The sequence below is a fragment of the Haliaeetus albicilla genome, chromosome 21 (assembly GCF_947461875.1).
Source record: "Haliaeetus albicilla chromosome 21, bHalAlb1.1, whole genome shotgun sequence".
In the NCBI taxonomy this organism is placed as follows: Eukaryota; Metazoa; Chordata; class Aves; order Accipitriformes; family Accipitridae; genus Haliaeetus; species Haliaeetus albicilla.
The window spans coordinates 24317742-24337491 of record NC_091503.1 but is presented as its reverse complement, the minus strand read 5'-3'; the positions used below and the strand labels follow the sequence as shown (position 1 = coordinate 24337491).

General features: G+C 35.6%; 1 protein-coding gene across 2 annotated transcripts in view; it reads right to left on the bottom strand.

Moving 5' to 3' along the window:
- The window catches only part of ATP9B (ATPase phospholipid transporting 9B (putative)), a 169333-nt gene that overhangs the window by 119937 nt on the left and 29646 nt on the right, over positions 1-19750 (bottom strand). For both annotated transcript variants that reach the window (XM_069809226.1, XM_069809227.1), the window contains exons 4-6: positions 18334-18447; positions 14937-15045; positions 4952-5010 (exon numbers count right to left, since the gene is read on the bottom strand). In XM_069809226.1, coding sequence (XP_069665327.1) covers positions 4952-5010; positions 14937-15045; positions 18334-18447 — 282 coding nt within the window. The remainder of the gene's footprint in view (positions 1-4951; positions 5011-14936; positions 15046-18333; positions 18448-19750) is intronic.

The window sequence follows — 19750 nt, the reverse complement described above, 5'->3', positions numbered from 1 at the left end:
TCACCTTGAAGATGCTGCTCACCTACAACTGCAGCTAGTATAGCATTTTTTGGAATCCTGCCTTACAACGGAAAATAATTAAACATGCAGTGAAATTTATTATCCATCATGAGCCCAGATTCAACTAGGAGTATCTCATACTCAGATTCAGAAAAAAACATTAACCTTACTATATATTATTATGCACCTATTAGAAGAAAGAAAAAAAAGAAGAAAGGGAAAATGTAACTTCAAAATTAAATAAATCTTTCCTTAAATGACAATAACAATTAAACAGATATCCAGTCTTCATATAGATTAGCTATACATTTTTGCTGCTTCCCTGCCAGCTCTGACATAAATCCATTACACAAGTTGCAGGTTACTGGCTTCATGCCTACAAACTTCCAGTTACTTGTAAACAAGCAAAAACACTTGACCAACACCCAAAAATTTTGCAATAATAACAGTCAAATGATTTAATACTGAATTAAATATAAGTTCTAATAATCCAAATAAGGTATCGGGTTTTTACAAATCATTACTACCTTCCACAGAGAACGCACGTTTCACATTCAGTAAACGAAACATTCACCTGGTACTCGCTATCCAAGATTCAAGTCTTTATGCCGGACAAAATTGGGCAGAATCATACAATGTCTCAAGTTGGAAGGGACCTATGAGGATCATCGAGTCCAACTCCCTGGTCCTCGCAGGACTACCTAAAACTAAACCGTACGACTAAGAGCATCGTCCCCACTTCCCTGGGCAGCCTGTTCCAGGGACCAAACTCCCTTCTCAAGTGAAGAACCTTTTCCCAATGTCCAGCCTGAACTTCCCCTGACGCAGCTTCATTCCATTTCCTCGTGTCCTATCGCTGGTCACCAGAGAGAGATCAGCACTGCCCCACCCGTGAGGAAGTTGTAGACTGCGATCAAATTAGTCATGTGATCATCTTCACATTTTAATAGAAAAAATGCATCTTGACTTTACGTCTTTTTAATGTGTTCTCGCTGCTTGTTTCTCTTCCCTGTAAAATAATGTAAGCTTTTCTGTATGAACATATCTGAATGTATCTTTCCATGTAGGGAAGGCTAGAGACTGTCCTGTATTTACTTTCTCCGTCAGGAAAAAAACCCAAACCAAAACCACAACAGTATTTAAGACTGACATCTTGTTTTTCATTAGGTTTTCTGTATTTTGGAAGTGGGCAGAAAGGTACTGCAGGAGTAGTAGACACCAAAAAACATTTTCACTGTTACTGCTGATGCTGGAGAGCAAAGATCCCCCTGCAAAGATGTACCTACTCAGTATAAAAGAGTGACTACACAGAAACAGATGGCAAGTATGCTACAAAAATCTTTAACACCTCATTATGGAGAAAATTAAGTTCTGTTGTACATTGTCACAGATAAACAGCAGCAATATGTCAATCATGTTAGCCCTCTCATGTCATATTTATCAAAGTGGAACAAGTTAAAATGACAACACATACAACTTTAAGCATTCAGAAACCCATGAAGAAACTATGTAATCTCAATTACCATGGAGATGAAGCTAGAAATGTTTATTGATATATACTGAAATTTGAATATATAAGTCATGAAAATGACTTGAATACATTGTTTTGCTTAAGTCTGGGCAGAATTAGAGCTCCAGGAAAGGAGGGCTTCCATTCCTCTCAGTGTTTGTCTATGCTGCAGACTTACAGATTCATTCCTAGAGCTCTAACTACAGCAAGCCAACGGTCAACACAAGGTAAGCACCCTCTCAGCTTCTGGGTTCCCATGGCTGACTTCATGCCATCCAGGAATACTAGCCAGATTGGAAAACAAGAAAACCCACAAACATACCTATAATTCCCTGCAACACAGGCTACAATATTTGCTTGAAAAATACCATTTCTAACAGCTTTCAAAGTAGTTTTTCATTTTCCTCATGTTATTATCACGGAATTGTTATTTACATAAGCTTCTCCAGCTCCCTAGTCAGTCTTCCAATTCCCCTACAATCACCTATAGCTACAGACCCTCCGAATTTTGCATTTACCGTACTTTCTTCTCCATTCATGTAAGGAACCATGTAGTTTTCTCATTGACTAAAATATTCCTGCTTGCTTCCGAGTTATAAACAGAAGAGGCATTGCCCAGTTGTCTTCTTACATCTGCATGCTGTGCAATACTGCATGCTAGCATTAACTGCAATCCTTATAAATACTGGATTAATTTCACTGAGATTAAGAAAAAACAATTGTGTCCCTTTACAGCTCCAAGAAAAGCTCTCAAAGTTTTAAGATAAAGCATTACTGTTCCACACGTCTTAAAACACTATTATGTGTTGTTATTATTAAATGTTATTAAGTAAATGTGTTAATCAATTATTAACTAAATGTGTTACTAAGTTTTATGCCCTCTTCATGTCTCCGAAATCTATTCCGAACTGTCAATAAGCTACCTGAACTCATTACATCATCCCTTCAATTGTCTTATTTAGGAACAGTATGCACACCTGTGCTCCTACTGGAAACTAAAATTGTATCTTAATAAAGCCAAGGAGAACATCTAGGAGGTAGCACGTCTGTTCAAGGCAGAGGAGGGTTTTTCAGCTAACATACAAATGCCTTTTAGTTTTTAAAAACAGGCAATATTTTCTTCCATTCAGGCCTCTTCCTGCCCTAGTGCCAGTGCATTACAAAATTTTCAGTTGAAACAATAGATATATTACTTGGAACTAAACTCTTTTAAGCACATTGCAGTCACTTAGAGCTGCTCTGAAATTAATTTTTTTTTTTTTAAAAAGACAATAATCAGAGGATATTCAAGGTTTAAATATAGAAAAGCCTTTCACTTAAGTTGTTAGTCTTTGTGATGCAGTCACTAGTTAACATATGGATCTCCAGCTCAAATGAGTCATTAATTTCACTGCAGAAATGCTGTTGATGCATCTTCCAGTCAAATACAATGTTAACTTTTTCCTTTGCCATTAGAGTGAGCAATTGAACATTTCACTCCCGACTGGTTCTTTGGCTTAAGAGTCATACTCTGAAATTGAAAACTGCTTGCTCCAACAAAATACACTTCTCAACAGAACCAGAAAACATTTAATTTCATTAGTCTGACGGCATCCCCAGCTAGGCTAAAATGAAAAAAAGCTCTGCTGGGGCAGGACAGAGCTTGAAGCTGAAATACAACATTGAAACAATTATATGCATCTCACTGACATACCCGAGTAAAATCTTCATCAGAAAGAACTCTACTCATTTCCCTAAATCCTTACACATTTTTTTTCATTAGAAATTTCAAGTACTCACAACATATGATCTGTAAGCTGCTGCCAATAATGCTGAAATAGATGCTAATGACCTACCTCATACAAGACAGATTGATCCCCAAAGTAATTCCCGTTTTCCAAATTCTACCATAATTCAACAGACTGATGGATCTCAGTAAATTTCAGGGAAGGCAGATTACCTATGTAGTCACTAGAGTCTTCCCTACGCTCTATAATAATTAACTCCAGGTTTAGAGATTAAGGCAGTCCTAAAAAGTTTCCTAATAAAAATCAAAGCAAATATCTCAGTCTCCTAGAAGATCTGGAACAGGCACAAGTGAGCAGCTGCAAGCTCACTCCACCTGCACTCTAAGATAGCAAGGTGTAAGGCAAAAGAGATGTAAAGGCCAGACACATTAGTGCTAATCTTGTCTACACTAGTATATACTGCTCAGACAGGCCCCAAAAGATATCAGGTACAGAGAGCTGACAAAAGAAAGAAAGAAAGAAAGAAAAAAAAGGCAAGAAATAGTATAAACTGCTGAGAGCAGCAAACCAAGTGAAACTTGGGTGTATTGTTCTTTCTTTGGACTATAGAAGAAACAGAAAGGAAGGAAACAGAAGGTTTCCAAAACAAACAGAAGAGGGGTTTCTTATACATGGCTGGATAAAAGAAAATAATCTCTATCCACTAACAATTTATGAGTTCTCCAGATTCTCCAACCAAAAGGAGAGGTGTTAACAGGTAAGAAAGCACAAAATATATGAGGAGGCCATATTTGCTGAAGGATTTTCCTTTATCAGAAATAATTAACTCCACTAAGTAGGAATAAAAAAACACCAAGAAGTTTAGAAAAGTCTAGTCACTGACTAGGTTCCACTAAGGATTTTTCTGCCAAGCTGCAACTTGCCATACAACACTTCAAACAAAGCTGTAGAAACAAACTTCAACTTGAGATGCCTCCTTGTAGCATCTCCATGGATTAACTTTCTAATACAAAGTGTGAAGGGAATCACTTGCTGGTACCCAGAAAGTGAGTCACCTTTCCAGAATGAACTTAAGTAAAAAGAGTTTCCTCTGACACGAAAATTAAGTTGACTTTCAAGGTCACAATAATTTCTTAGTACCCCAGAAAGCCAACTGAAATAAGCAACACTGTCTTTATTAGTATACTAGCATAGAGGGAAAAATGTTCACAGCTCTCATCCACCATTTGCAACCAAACTGAAAAGCTTTTTCTCCTTTTTGAAAATATATAAACTTTTATATTATTTAATTATATATATAACATTATATACATTATTATAATTATATAATATAAACATATTTATCTATATAAATAAAACTTGTCCTTGAAGGCTTCAGACACAGAAAAACACTGATTTGAGCATCAGAAGGAAGGTATCAGTAATCAGACAGCTTAGAACATTCACCACAGCACAAGCCAGATAATTTAATTCAGTAATTGTATTCCCTTCATTAGATAAATTTAAGCATATACCAACTCAGGAAATATAAATGCTTACATTCAATTAATCTTTTAATTAATCAAAAAATAGACTTCCTTGAAGATTCTCAAATAAGACTTGAATACTAGCTAGTTAGTACTTCACAGATAAGTACCTCGATATACTTTTCTTCAGAAGGTAATTAGCACGTTAATAATCTTTAGTCTCTAAAATATATTTAAAAAGTATCAACCTTTTCCACTATGATGAGGTCTCCAACTTGTATGTCTGAACTCTTAACTTGCACTTTACCTTAAAAAGAAGAAGAAATGTAATCAACTTAGGCAGACATTAATAGAGAGTCACAAGAATATAAATCCCAGAATGAAAGTTATACTTAAAGACGTTATTGTTTGGTGAAAATGTTACAATTTATACAAAATGGATCTCCGAGGAACACATAATAATGAGATTTCATCTGTTTGAATAAATAATTAACTGGTTAAAAGAGTCTAGTTTTGTAACTAGTTAGCTATTGTAGAAGTATTAGAGGAAAAGAAGTTATGTATGGAAGATGCTCAAGTCTGATCTATAGTATCAATAACAGAGTTGTAAAATTGGAAAAAGGAGTCTTTCACATCTCCTACTGGACAGCACTTCTATTTCTGACAAGTCAAGAGTTGTTAGGCTTACAGTCATGGAGCATTCTCACACACATGAGTTGTCAGTCACAGCCCAGTTACCAACAGGTAGCTTTGCTTGGCCACTGAAGTTACTGATGTAATTGGCACTGTCTGACACTTCTTGGCAATTATAGTGGAAAAGGCATAAGTCTCTCTAAAGTGAGAAGACATGCCTGAAGATTTCATTTTAGAAAAGTAAAATATCAAAAGCTGAAACAGAGGTTTTTCGTTCTCTAGAGCTGCCCATTCAGTAACTGCTGTGAACAACTCATTCAAAATTATACACAGCACATGTACCAATTCGATTTCTGTATGGTCTGTAGGGTATTAATATTTGTAAGACTGTTAAGTTTTAACATTCTTATTTGATGGACTGAAAAACTGAGACAGAGAGGTTAAGCTACTGCCCAAAATGAGTTATTGTTGATCTCATTAGAATTCAGGAGTCCTAGTCCCAGGTCCTTGCTACAATTCCAGAAAAAGTTGCTTCCCTGGGTTAAAAACAACCAACCCCCCAACTTGTAGACAAGTCATGACGTATGGATATCCTCTTCCAAGATATAACAGGTGATAAATTCAGAACCTGTTAACTCAGGATATAAACACATACATATTTACACAGCCTGATGAGCTGAAACACACACCCATACGAAATATCTTTTACCATCAGAAACACTACCATGATACCAAGCAGCAGGTATCTGATCAGCAGCTATCAAATGAAAAGTATGTCAAAACATGGTAAGGTGCTAGGGTTCTAAATAAAAATCAGACTCAACAAAGTAGAACAGCAGACCCACAAAAGCACAGGATGAGCAGCAATCAGTTTGGAGTTTAATCAAAAGTATTATGAATAGTAGGTTTGCCAATGCACATTCTATCAATCTCTCAAAGTTATACGAAGTATAAAACAAAAACTAAGCTAGGTTCCAAATCCCTGAGACCTCCTCATCATAAGTCTCAAAGAAGAGATATCAGGTAGCTAACCTCAAAAAACTCCTTATATTTATATGTGCAGTTAGTCAAACGTAGTAAGATTCATGTTCTGCATAATTATTTTCAGTACTTGCTCTTTAAAACTGCATTTCATGAAAAAGTAACAGCTGTTTTAAGTTTAATTCAGTCAATAATAAATGTATTCCTACAGCTAATTTTTAATACATTTTCCATGATATTAGTGTTTTTAAAATGTGCAATGTCAGAGGAAAATCAGAACTTTTGTTTGGCCTGTCTGCAAAGTTATTTCTGAAAGCCAGTCTTTCAGAAAATGATCAGTTCAACTTCTCACTTGCTAAAAACACGTCTCCCCCGCCCTCCCCGCCGATATAAAAAAAATTATATCTTCAGTCTGACTCCTAACTCTGCCATAACACATTTGTGAGGATGAAGGGAGTAGCAGAAGACCAAGGTATAAAAAGCTGTAGCAAGAAACATTAGCAGTTCTCTACAGGAGTTTCAAGACACCTATGGAAATTAAGTTAGTGTCAATCTCATGACAATTTTTTTTTTTTTATCTAAAGTAACAAGTACTAAAGCTCAACCACTAAAAGAACAGTCTGATACCAGATCAACATATTTAGTCTGCTTAGCTACATGAGCCTGTGAATTCTCCTTATAAATTCTCAAGTTTTGACTAGAAGTGAATAGTATATACTGGAAAAACATTGTAATGTTTACTTTGCTTTCTAAGTCTGTTAGCTTTACCAAAAGGATAGCATGTCCTATTTTGTTTTCAATTCTTCTGCTAACAATTTTCATCAGTTTATCAGTGTGATAACCAAGTCAGTCAACTGATTATAGTAATAACAGACACAAAAATCCTAGTACCAACTGCATTAAGTCTCAGATCTATGCCACCTATGCAGTCCTATATGTCCAAAACCATTCAGAGATACTAATCAAATGCAATTACTAGCAATTTTATCAACTCAAACAATTGAATTTTCCAGTCACTTTCTAACAGCATCTACAGTAAAGATCAAAAGACACTAAGCCTCAGAGGACAAGAGAAGGTAGAACATTCATTTGCAACATGATGTAGGGCACACAAAAAGCAAAGACTCCTGGTACCAAGTATACCAACAGGAACCTACACTGCACCTTTGCTTGTAGTCAGTCTAGCAATCCTGGGCATTTCACATTATGAATTGAAAAGTTCTCTTATCAGATTGTTTTCTAGGTGGCTTAGTATAACACTACAGAATACAATCTTCACTACACACTAACATGTCTTGTTAGAGCATCCTGTATATCCCCACATGTAAGGAAGTGGCCTGTGACACATAAGATAATTAATTCTACAATGAATCTGAATGGCAGGATATATTCCATTAAAAACTAAATGGTAAAACATGGCAGTAATTCAAAGAGTGGCTTAAAATTTTGAAAAGTCAACAAATAACACTTTCCTTTAGACTAGCAAAAAAGAGAATCATTAGATACCATTTCAGAGAACATTAAAATAATGCAATACTACATCTTAGTGAAAATGCATTTAGGGAAAAAAAAAAAAAGACACTGAATGTTATTCACTGCATAAATTATTTTTGCAAACTATTTTTTCTCTAAAAACATCTCCGTAGCAAAACACTCTTCACCATCTGTGTAATTACCAATAAAAAGTCCAAAGCTGTCAGAAGTGGCTGCGCATCCAGACTTTATAGTCCACCAAGGCGCAAGGCTTTCGCCTAAAGCAACATATAGAATTATGCAGAACTGGAACATTGAAATGTGTCTGTAGTAATTCATTATACTCCCAAGATAAAGCCTTTTGAAATGAATTGCAATGATTTGAAAAACTAATAAATATCTCATATGGGCTAACAAGTATTTCACATAAAAATTTAAGAAACGAAGTAAACAAAATGTGGGTATATAGTATATCAGAAACGACTTTGTTTCTTTTTATTAAAAAGTGTCTCTACTACCCAAACGCAAGCCACTCCTGAAAAAACAGTAACTTCTGAGAGCAGCACTTTCAAATTCTTTTTAATTTGCTACTACATCTTACCCATGATACCTTGAGTCCTGTCTGAAGTACTGCTTCTGGAATTGGTAACAGAGCTTGTCTCTAACCCGTAAATATAAAAGTCTAGAATGAAAGGAGTCAAGTATAGACCATATGAAAATTTTACCTGGCATTTTATTAGCTTGAGCTATCAGCAAAATTAGAGTATACATAATATAATGTGGAGCTGGCGGGGGAGGGCGGCAGGGAAAAGCTTAAAGCTACAGTGAGTCCAAGGTGAGGATGCTGATCTTTCAGTGCAAGCACTGTCCTTAGGTCCTTCTTTCAAACTCCACCTTACACAGTGAACTGAGGTTAGTCTTTAATCACCAATATAAAACTCTAGAGAGAAGCTTCCTAGCTCCTCTCTCCATACTATCTCCTCTTGGGTGAAAGGGAAAGCCTTCATTCTTTCTTATCCAATCTCTTGGATGCTGCAAAAATGTGGAACAAAACAGTCCCGTTAACGTTTTCCTTTCTTTCGGCCTCATTTTGAAATTCTTTCCTACGTTAAAATTTCAAATCCTGTTTCTGCTGTTGCTTACTGCTTCCCTCATCAGCTAAATTAAATTGATACAATTCTTTAAAAAATTATCTGTTTCAAATGGTCTAAATACCAGGAATGAAGTTATCGGCAGGTGTGAAATACTGCAAGCAATAAAGACCTAATGTTGTACCTCTAGATTCAGAAATAATGTTGTTCTTTTTTAATGCAGTAGCTTTTTAAAAAGCCAAAGGATGACCTGTTCCTGAAGAGAGATGAAATTCTAACATTGTAAGAGGTTTCAATACAGATTTCAAATAAATGCAAAATATTACAATAATCAAGACATTCTAACAAACATAATCTTATTTAAAGTTGCAAATAACATAGGTATAAATGATTGAAAAATGTTTGCCTCGACAAGAGACCATTTTGCAATTTAAAAAAAGGTCAATTGAGAGAAACTGAGCAAGGTAGCATTTTAGGAACAGAGCAGCTCCCACTCCATAAACAGAAGTTCAAAAATAAAATAAAAAAAAAATTCAAATCACTGTAGCGGTCTCAGACTTCTCAATTCTCCAATGTCCTGGTTTCACCTGGGATAGAGTTAATTTTCTTTCTAGTAGCTGGTATAGTGTTATGTCTTGGATTAGTATGAGAAGAATGTTGATAACACACTGATGTTTTCAGTTATTGCTAAGTAGTACTAAGTCAAGGATTTTTCAGCTTCTCAGGCCCAGCCAGCAAGAAGGCTGGAGGGGGACACAGCCAGGACAGCTGATCCAAACTGACCAAGGGAAAATTCCACACCATGTGATGTCATGCCCAGTATATAAACTGGGGGGAGTTGGTCTGGAGGGGATGACTGCTCGGGAACTAACTGGGCATCAGTCGGTGAGTGGTGAGCAATTGCATTGTGCATCACTTGTATATTCCAATCCTTTTATTATTATTGTCATTTTATCGTTGTCATTACTATCATTTTCTTCCACTCTGTTCTATTAAACTGTTGTTATTTCAAGCCATGAGTTTTACCTTCTTCTTTCCAATTCTCTCCCCCATCCCACTAGGTGGGGGGAAACTGAGTGAGCAGCTGCATGGTGCTTAGTTGCTGGCTGGGGTTTAAACCACAACATACAATTTTAAAGGAAACATACTAGATTTCACACTTTGTTCTCTTCTTGTGTATAGCAGTTACTCATATTTTCTCAATTTCACACAGTTTTGGCATATAATTTCAACTTCACTACATTCTTAAGCACCCTTTAAGTATACAGCAAAGACATAAGTTTCACATTTGAAGCCTGGATGGAATTATTTCATTAATCTTATCTCTCCTCACATTCATTTTTTCTTTTGCTTTGCAGGTTGCAAAGCGAGAGAGAGTCCTGCAACGCTTCCAAAAATCATGTTAAACATCCTGAGATGAAGTGCATGCCTCTTCTGCAACTCTGAGTTCTCACTATTACAGCTATTTTCTTCTTGACCTTTTTTCTTCAAAACTTCAGTAACACTGCATGGGCAAACCTAACTAGGACAGGGTCAGGGCAGGCAGGACCCCCAACTTCAAGAATGAGAAAGGAAAAAGAGTTAAAATTGCTTTACAGTTTTATTATCCAATTGGCTTTTGACAGCTTAATAAAAGAGATAATAGCCTGTTCATGAACTTGAGGTGATTCTTCTGCAGAATAGCAGCATTTTTTCATAGGCACTTAACTGGTCATACCTAAGCGCACGAGACAAGAAGCTGCACCAAAAGTATAACAGTCCCTTAGGAACGAAAAACATAAGTCCTCCTAAACCTGCATGCACAGGTCTAAAATTTTTTCCGTTGCAGTTTCTGCTCTACAAAAGGTTATGCAGGTGAGCTGCTCTGAAGCAGAAAAAGGCAATTAAATTGACAGGATCTTCAATAGCAAGATAATTTCAATTCTACAGGCAGATACTCTTCCTCCCTCCAACTTTAACTTGCATGCTGACTGAAAACTTGTCTATTAAGGATTTGCAGACTTTGATATGCAAAAAAGGAAAGTACATTTTGCAACAAACATCTCAAAAAAATTAAGACAGCAGAATGCATCATACACTGAACAACTTAAGAGATTCAATACCATAATCTAGGAAAGTATACAAGGGAAAAATTCACATGAAAGACACAGAGACGAGTATGCTTAATTGACTTGCTCACAAAAAAATTCAATACATTTACTGACTGGCATGTTTTATCACTTGCCACAAACGGTTGAAGAAGTAGAAACCATTCAAACTTCATGTGTAGCAGGTTCACCTTCTTGACAAGTGCAAAGTTACACATAGCAAATTCACCAAGGGATGACTGAATACTGAGCTTTGCCATGTTACATGGCAAATAGAAAGCCGTGTAACACTGGATACCTCATGGATTAGAATTAGTCTACAGACATTAAGCTGGCCATTGCTGCCTAAGTACAGCTGAGTAACACTTAAAAGAGATGTCCCATTCTCACCTAATTTCCTGATCGGAACAGCTCATTATTATGAAAAAACCCTAAGACTTACTGATTAGAACAAATATTTATTCAATGTCTTGAATTACTAAAAAGAAATTCTAAGTCTTCAAGAGTCACTAATGTGAATCCACCAGCTTCAAGAAGCTGGTACTTCTTACACTAGCAACATGCAGGTGATACATTCACATGTTTTACCTGTTTAGGGGTTCCTGAGCCTAAAAATGACTCCACAGAAAGTCAACACTGATAGGTAGTCAAAGACTTCCTGATTTTAGTCTATTGCAACACTGTATAAAAAGATTTTAAATTACAAATCAGCCTACCCACACTATCTTCATACAAGTAATTAATCACAATTCAAATCCCAGTAGCTTCTCTTGCTACAAACACATTTGTTTCCCTATAGGAAACAAACAATTTTGCAAAACAACTAACTAGAAATGATTCAATTCTCATCTTCCATAAATGGTACAATTACACCAAGGGTAACACTGAACCTTGATAACTTTAAGTTTTCCTACTGTCCAATTTGAGAAAAGGCAACCTGCTTAACCTCTCTATGTCAGTTTCTCCATCTCTGAGATGGAAAAAATACCTATTTCAAAGAAAAGACTGTAAAACCTACACAAGTCGTAAAATCACTAGGAAAAAAAAAGATGCTAAAGCAGTATAAAGTGCAGTTCCACTCTGAAAAGGAACTCTTAAGAGTGGCATTGATTTTCAGGCTTTTAATTAGATCAGTATCAAGTTTGTTCATTCACAAGTAACAAAGCCTTCTTTCTCCAAACCATTAGCCTGTAGGTTAGTATAGTAAGCCTAACCAAATTCTTCCACTTGAAGAGTACTGCCAATATTAAAATTGGGTAGATTATATTAAAAGTTATTTAGAAAAAGTTTGCAGAAGTGTAGGACTTTACTTCATTAATTTGCACAGAAAAAACCTAAATCCTTCTCATAACCTGTAAAAATCTTCATCTAATTTTATCATAGCAGGAAGTCCCATTTTTTTGCCTGAAAATGATACCTTTCACTTTCAGAATGCCTTATTATGAAAGAACCCTATACTAAGGATAGGTGTAATTTGTCATCTATTCATTATTTTATATAAGTGTTTGGGGCAATTTTTAGTACATCTTAATTTTGAGTGGGGACTGCAATAATGTTTTCATTCATAAAATTGGCCACAACTCAAAACATTGTTAGGTCATCAATCACACCACTGTCAACATGGGATTGAGAGTTCATGGTAAGCAGAGATCTTGAATCTTTACTTCTGTAGAATATCATGGTCTTAAAAAAAAAAAAACCACAAAACAGAACAAAAGCCAAGTATGAATTCATGATGGCGCTAACACCAAAACCTGAAAGTCAAAGTATACATACACATTTGTGGGTAAAAGCTGATATCCTTTTTTTAAAAAAGGGCATTTTAAAAACTTCTTTTGACCAAGTCACTGCTCTCTACATGTCAGTTCCTGATATAGCTGCTGGGCTTTACCTATATACTATTGCATACTATTTTAAAAATCTCTTTTCCATATCTAGAAAACAGCTGTGTCAAGGTGACCAAATCCGATCAACTTCCTCATTTCTGGAAGAAGCTACAAAATGGAAAGTTTCTCAAATATACATAACCTCATGAAATATTTCATGAGCTGGGAAAGAAGAAATCAGGATTCCAAAACTTCTACTTAAATGCTGCTTAAATGCCTAGCAATTTACCAGAAACTCCAATATTAACTCTAAACAAGTTAAGTGAAAAAAGAAGCACAAAAGACACCAAACTTAGCTCTTAAAACAGCAAATGTCAGTCTTGACATTTACATCACAGTGGTAACTATAACCTATACATGTGCTTCCAGAATTAAGAATTTCAGATTACTAACACAGTTGCTGAATGGGGTAGGATTGTACTATTTCAAAGGTGAGTGTTCAGTGGCCTACTATAACAGATCCAAAAAATGAATAAACCAACTACCAGGTTAAATTACAACTTTGAAAGAACAGCCATTAAGAGTCCACTTCTTTACAGATTGTACTACAGACTATAAAGATCTGGAGGCCAGCAGTGCAACCACTTGTGTTAAATGATAGCTATCCCATTTGCAAATTTCCATAGTGGTTATGTCTAAATGTTGATAAAGCTATTTCAGGCTGACAAGGAAGGGAAGAATGGCAAATATTCCCTACAGTTGTTCCCTTCCATATGCAAACTCCAGAAAACAATACAAGTCTCCATACTGCGAGGAAGCGGTATAAATTCCTCTCAGCTGCTAGGTTAGATCATCACTAATGAGACTCTTGCCTGTTTACTTACCTTCCAACTACTTTAAAAAACGGGCTAAGACAGCACATACTTGTGTTACATTATAAGCTTTTCATCCATTTTTTCCTGGAGAGAATATAACCTAGAGCTACTCCAAGAGTTTAGTTTCTAACTAAGACTCCTGTATCTGGTGAAGTTACTCTTCCCACTGACTCTCAGAAGATATTCACCAAGATTCACTAAAAAGCGCAATGAAATGTATGGTGGGAATTACTGAACAGAATTTACACTTGGCACAATGTATGCCATATACTCTAACTGCTTGAGACACAACCTCACATTCCTTAACAACTTCCCGCCTCTAGAACTTTTATGCCAAGGAAAATCCTTAATAGAGACTTCCCAGGATATTGTAGCAAAATAACTTCTGAGTGTAATAGCAAGGTCATGTTGTTTTGTAAGGTTATTAATTACAGTTCGAGTTGATAATAGGTTATTCATTATTTTCTGGCACCTTTCTATGTGGCACTGTTCCGAATCTAAACAGTAAAATGTGCTAAGCAACATAAAAGTGGAGAGGAGTGCATAGTTTCTCCTCTTATGCCCATGTTTAAAATTTACAATATCCTACCAAACTTAATTGTCACTCTACAGCTGAAGTGCTTCATTTCCTTAAAAGTCTTTGTGAAAAACTGTCAAAGGTTTTTGAGTCCAAAAAAAGACATAACTGTGATTTTTGCTTTTATTAATTTCTGGAAAGAAAAAAGCCTGTTCCTACTGCATAATCATATAGATTTTAAATCATAATGCAAAAATTGAAATCAGCATTTTTGATACTGAAGCTGATTCACAATACATCTTCCTTTTCTTAAGCAGAAATATATCCACCAAGTTTGAAAGGCTCTAGTGAATTTTAATTAGACTGTATTTCTTAGTTACTGATCCTTTATTTCCTATATACACTTGATACATAGCTGACTGTTGCTGAGTTACTGTTCGGTATCAATTTCAGAGGAGAACTGCACTTTGAAGTAATAGTCCTAAACAGCAGAATGCTTCAAAAATACATACAATTATACACGTACACCTTTCCTTTAAAAACAACAAAAGCTTTACAACACTTCTTAAACAGATCAAGTTTAAGTTGTATTTATCTAAGGGAAATCATGCACTTTTAATTCAGTATTAGTTTCATTCTGAATAGTGCAGCTTAAAACTATTAGCTATTTCTTTGAACTGAAAATCTGTAAATGTATATATAAGAAAAAGATGAAATATTTTAAGGATTTATACAAATGGTTTTGCTAACCTCGTACTGTCAGCTTGCTATATAACTGTGAGTTCATTTCCTTGTCTCTCTTGTAACGTCGAAATTCATCAACGGCTTCCCGTACCACTGTGACCGTCAAAACAAATCCCTGTTAAAGATATAATTATGCAATTCAGAATTCTCAAAGTGCTAGAATAGAAATACACAAGTAGGAACACTATACAGAGTAAGAACACGTGCTTAGAATATTTATTTTTTCTCATTTGGATTTTAGTGTCTTCTTCAATCCGTTAAAATAGTATCTTGGTTTATTCCAAAAAAGAAAAAAAGTAAAATCATACTTGTACATTGTACAAATATAATTAGAATAACTACATCTCCAAATATATGTAATTTAGGTATAATTTGAAATTTAAAAAATTAAACTGCTTTGGATGAGCTACAGACAGCCTTTATAGTTCAATAAGCATATTTTCCTATCTTACACAAATTTTAGGGCTTTACCAAAAGCATTTTAAAAGTCTCCAATTCTAATTTTGAGTTCACTGCCTTTTTCCTCACAGACAGAAATGAAAAGGTAAATGGATGGCTAGTTTAATTAATTTTGCCATCTTAAACGTAGTTATTTACCAATATGTCACAAATATTGACAAAGAAAAAGGGGGGGTCGTTCTGAAAAACTAAGTATCAAAATGCTTTGGCTGCTACTTTGACAGGATAGTGCCACTGCAGCTTCTGCTGGAAGTGCAGAGTGAGCTACATGATGGTAAGCTAAAAAGAATACAGAACAGCTCAGGGATAAGCATGTTAAGAGTTTCTCCTCTCTCTCTTTCTAAACCTCCTCAGGTATGGTCTTCTGGCTTCTTAAACTTAAGCACTCAGTCCTTCTACATCAGCGAAAGGGAAATATATTTTCAACAGTAAAGGGATCTTATCATTACTGTAAGATGGCAAAAATTCAAATATTCACAAATCCTCCAACAGATAAGGTTTTAGATTATCTATCTAGCCTCAGACGCCCACCAGTACTTTCCTTCTATAGAAGGAAATTTATCCCATTAGACTTTTCTTGCAGGTGACAAACTTTTTGCCAACCTTCCCCTAATCTCTGAGCAATAAGAAAGGAGTGAAGGTGTAGAGTTTTCCTAAAGGACTCTTGACTAAAATTCTCCCTTTCAATAGCAAAGGCTGTTTTCAAGTTCCAGCCCCAAATTCCAAGGCTTACTCTGTTGCAACCTTATAGTTAAACACTTTCTTGTTTGTTCAGGTTTACATTAGCTACAACAATTATATTAGAACTATGTAGAACAAAAAAGTGCCTTTGCAAAATGCATTCCTTTTCACTCCTAGGGCATAACTGAATGAGCAGTAGGGTCCCCTTTCCTGGCAGCAGCATTTTCACAAGCTTTGGCAGTATAGATATTTTAGCAGCATAAAAAAGGCACTCCTGAAGCACCTTCAAATACATTTTCCATATATTTTCCAGTGCTTGATTTAAGTGTATTATGCCTGTTTGTTGTAAAAACTGTTGAAGTAAAAAACCAAACAAAACAAAACAAAAAACCCCAAACAAAACCACCCCCCCCAAACCCCACACGCCACTGAAAAACCACCAAAACCTTTTAGCACATAGTCAACTTCTATTCAGTTGGTTTTAAAAGTATCAGGCCAAACAATTTTTCTTTTCCTTTAAAATCTTGAGAGAAAATACAAGCCAAGCCATAGCTACTCCTCTGATTATTACTGAAAATTTATCAGCAGTTACATGCTCTTCAAAGAAAACCAAACATATCTGTTAAGCAACAAAGACAGCCCAATGGGTCTGACTTAAATGTTTTTTATATTTTCACCATACGTACTGAGCCTTACTCAACGTCCAATTAATCTCTTTTACCTGGAGGTTAGTCATTAGTAGAAAAGCTATTCAAGTAGAAACAAGTGAGTTTAGCAAAAAAGGGGTACCACTAGCACCGAGATATTGTATTTTCAAGCTGTATGTGAAAACTGGTAAACATCATTCAAAATATCCTTGAATAAGACAAACATGTCTATACAGAACAGATTACCAGTGTTTGCAAAATACAGTATTTTCTCCCTTCTTTGGGCAGGGAGGAGATTAGCTGAGATGCTAAGTGATTTTTTCCTTACTACCCCACTAATTTATAGAGCTGTACACAGCACTTCACTGTGAAGAGACCAACTCCCAGACAAGGCTGACTTCTGTCTTTTCTTACTGGGTCAGTGACAAAGACCTTTGTAAATATCCATTTCAAATCCCACTGTTGAACAAGCTTTCTGTCTTGGAAGTGGCTTTTGTTGCAGCAAAAGCCAAAAGTTGTCTGGAAATAGAGGTGTGAAGAACCTCCCGGACACTGTCTCCATTTATCAATACTTAAAAGGACGCATGTTGCAACAATTAAAACAATGAAATCAATCCAGAATATTTACTCTATTGACTTGTTAAGAACGACCTTTACTCAAGCAGTCAGCATGTCACTGTTCCTCTTGAATACCATTGAGAATAAATGCTACTGAAAAATACCATTTTTTATAAATCTAGAAAATAAAGCATTTGTTGTTCCTGTCATGCTTGTAAACCTGGGGTGGAGGGGCTGGGAGGAAGATGAAAGAGAAGGTAATGATCTGGTTACAAACAAGAAAAGAATTCCAAATCATGGAATATAGCTGGCAAACTACCAAAAGGGCCTCCTCCGAAGAGAATACAATTTTCAAACCTTAGGAAACCTGAGTCAGAAGCAACTGGTTTGAACAGTTTCCCAAGAAAATACTGCAGAGGGCTCAATAATAAAAAGACATATTGAAAGGAAGCCAGTGCAACTGGCAGGGCAATCAATTAGGAAAAGCGTGTTTAATGAATGACTTATTTTCAAGACGCATTTTCCTCCCGCTTTATCCATGGCTTAAAATATTTTATCTCCATTTTTATGGAAAAAGGACATGATTAAACCCAATACAGAAGGAATGCAAAAAATTTATGCTTTCAATTCTGACCTAGCCTGAAAACAAAACAGTGAGCAAACAACAATAAACTGAAAGAAATTTAACACACAAATTACCTACATTACCAAATAGGGTTCTCTACTAGCTAGGGGGGGTTTTGTTGGTTGGTTAAAACCTCTCAAGTGACCAGCAGCCAGAAAGGAGCACTACTCATTCAGACTAGCTGGTTAACAAAAACGACCTCCAGCATGAGGGGCAAGAGTGTGGTAGGCAGGTGGAGGGGAGGGCTATCGAACAACAGCTTCTGGAGTACCTGCTGCAAAATACTGCAATTTCAAAGAAGCATTTTACTTCTGTTACATACTTTAATCACTGTAGTTTACCAGGTACAAGTTTATGAAATGTACATATACATGAACTTTTCATCTGAAGTTAAAAAACCAAAACTTCTAGTTAATAATATTTTTCTGTTTACCAGAGGAGCCCAGTATGTGTACAGGTAGCCTATTTTCAATGCTGGTACAAACTGTGAGCAGGACACGACGAGAAAATAGAGATTCAAGAAAAACTTGAACTGTTCATATAAAACCTAAAATGAAAAACACAAAATAGATAAATGCCTTAAAATTTGTACCCATAATGTACATAAAATTCACTTTTTCGTAACAGTAGATATAAAACCATTATATGGCATACTATTATATATGGTACTATTACAGCACTATATAGCACAATAGGCTATATATCATCACCAACCACTACATGCACTATAAGTTATTTTAATATTATACTGCTATTTTTGTTGAGAAAAATCCTTTGATATTAATGCCTCTCTTCACTCCAGAAAAGCAATTTTGGTATTTTCAAAACTGGACTATGCGAACTCATCAAATCTTTACAAATATTAATCAAGATCACTGTACAAAGATTTACTCTGAAATTTTAACAGTAAACAGAATTCAGATGCTTGTAGAAGCATCTTGCAATTATTTTATGTCCAAAATAGTTACCTTTGTTTATGAGTTAAAACAGTTTTTGAAAATTTTTTTTTACATTATCAATAAAAAAAGCAAAGTAAGTTTGTATCTGAGCTTTCATTGCTTACATTAAGTTTTCATTTTTAACTGCTAAATCTTTTCTTCCTAAAAATACAGCACTAAAAGTGCTTAATTTTTCCCTAAGTACCAATACTTAAATTCTATTTTATCTGTCTCATGACGTCTTTTTGTCTTAAAAATTTTCTTATCCTGGCCTTAAAATAATAACAATTAAAAAAACCCATCGGCATCAAATGAACAGAAACCATTTACAAGAATATTATTCTAGTCTTTGTCATCGGAACTTCTAGAGAGTAACAAAACTGAGTAGGCTATACCATGCTGTTCTGCGTCACTGTGAGAATACCCTAAGACTTCAGCCCTGTCAGGAGCACATACAGAAACCAGTATACATGAACTCCTTGCTACTTTTGTTCAAAGTCCCTCAGCATGCTCTCTCCTCAACACAGCCACTGAAGTGTCTCCTCCTGCAGGGCTGCAAGCTCTACAACTCTTCTGCCTTCTTTCTGAAGTCCTTTTGTTCTCAAAGGGACAAAGGCTACCATCAAGTCAGACGCAGTCCTTCAAAATTACCATCTCCCACTGGTCTTAAAAATAGCAAAACTACTCAATGTTCAAGAATAAATGTTGTTTAGGAAGATGAAACGAACACTACAGAAAAGATCCTGCAAGTAAGGCTAAGCGACACTGCTCTCTTTCCAAATGGCTATCATGTGGAAATCTCAGAATAAGGCAGTATCCTTCAGTTTCCATAGGAAGACAAGCTTTTTACAAAAGCAACCACAGTTTAAGTTTTCAGAAATTTTAAACTACAGAAAATTTGTAACAGAACAA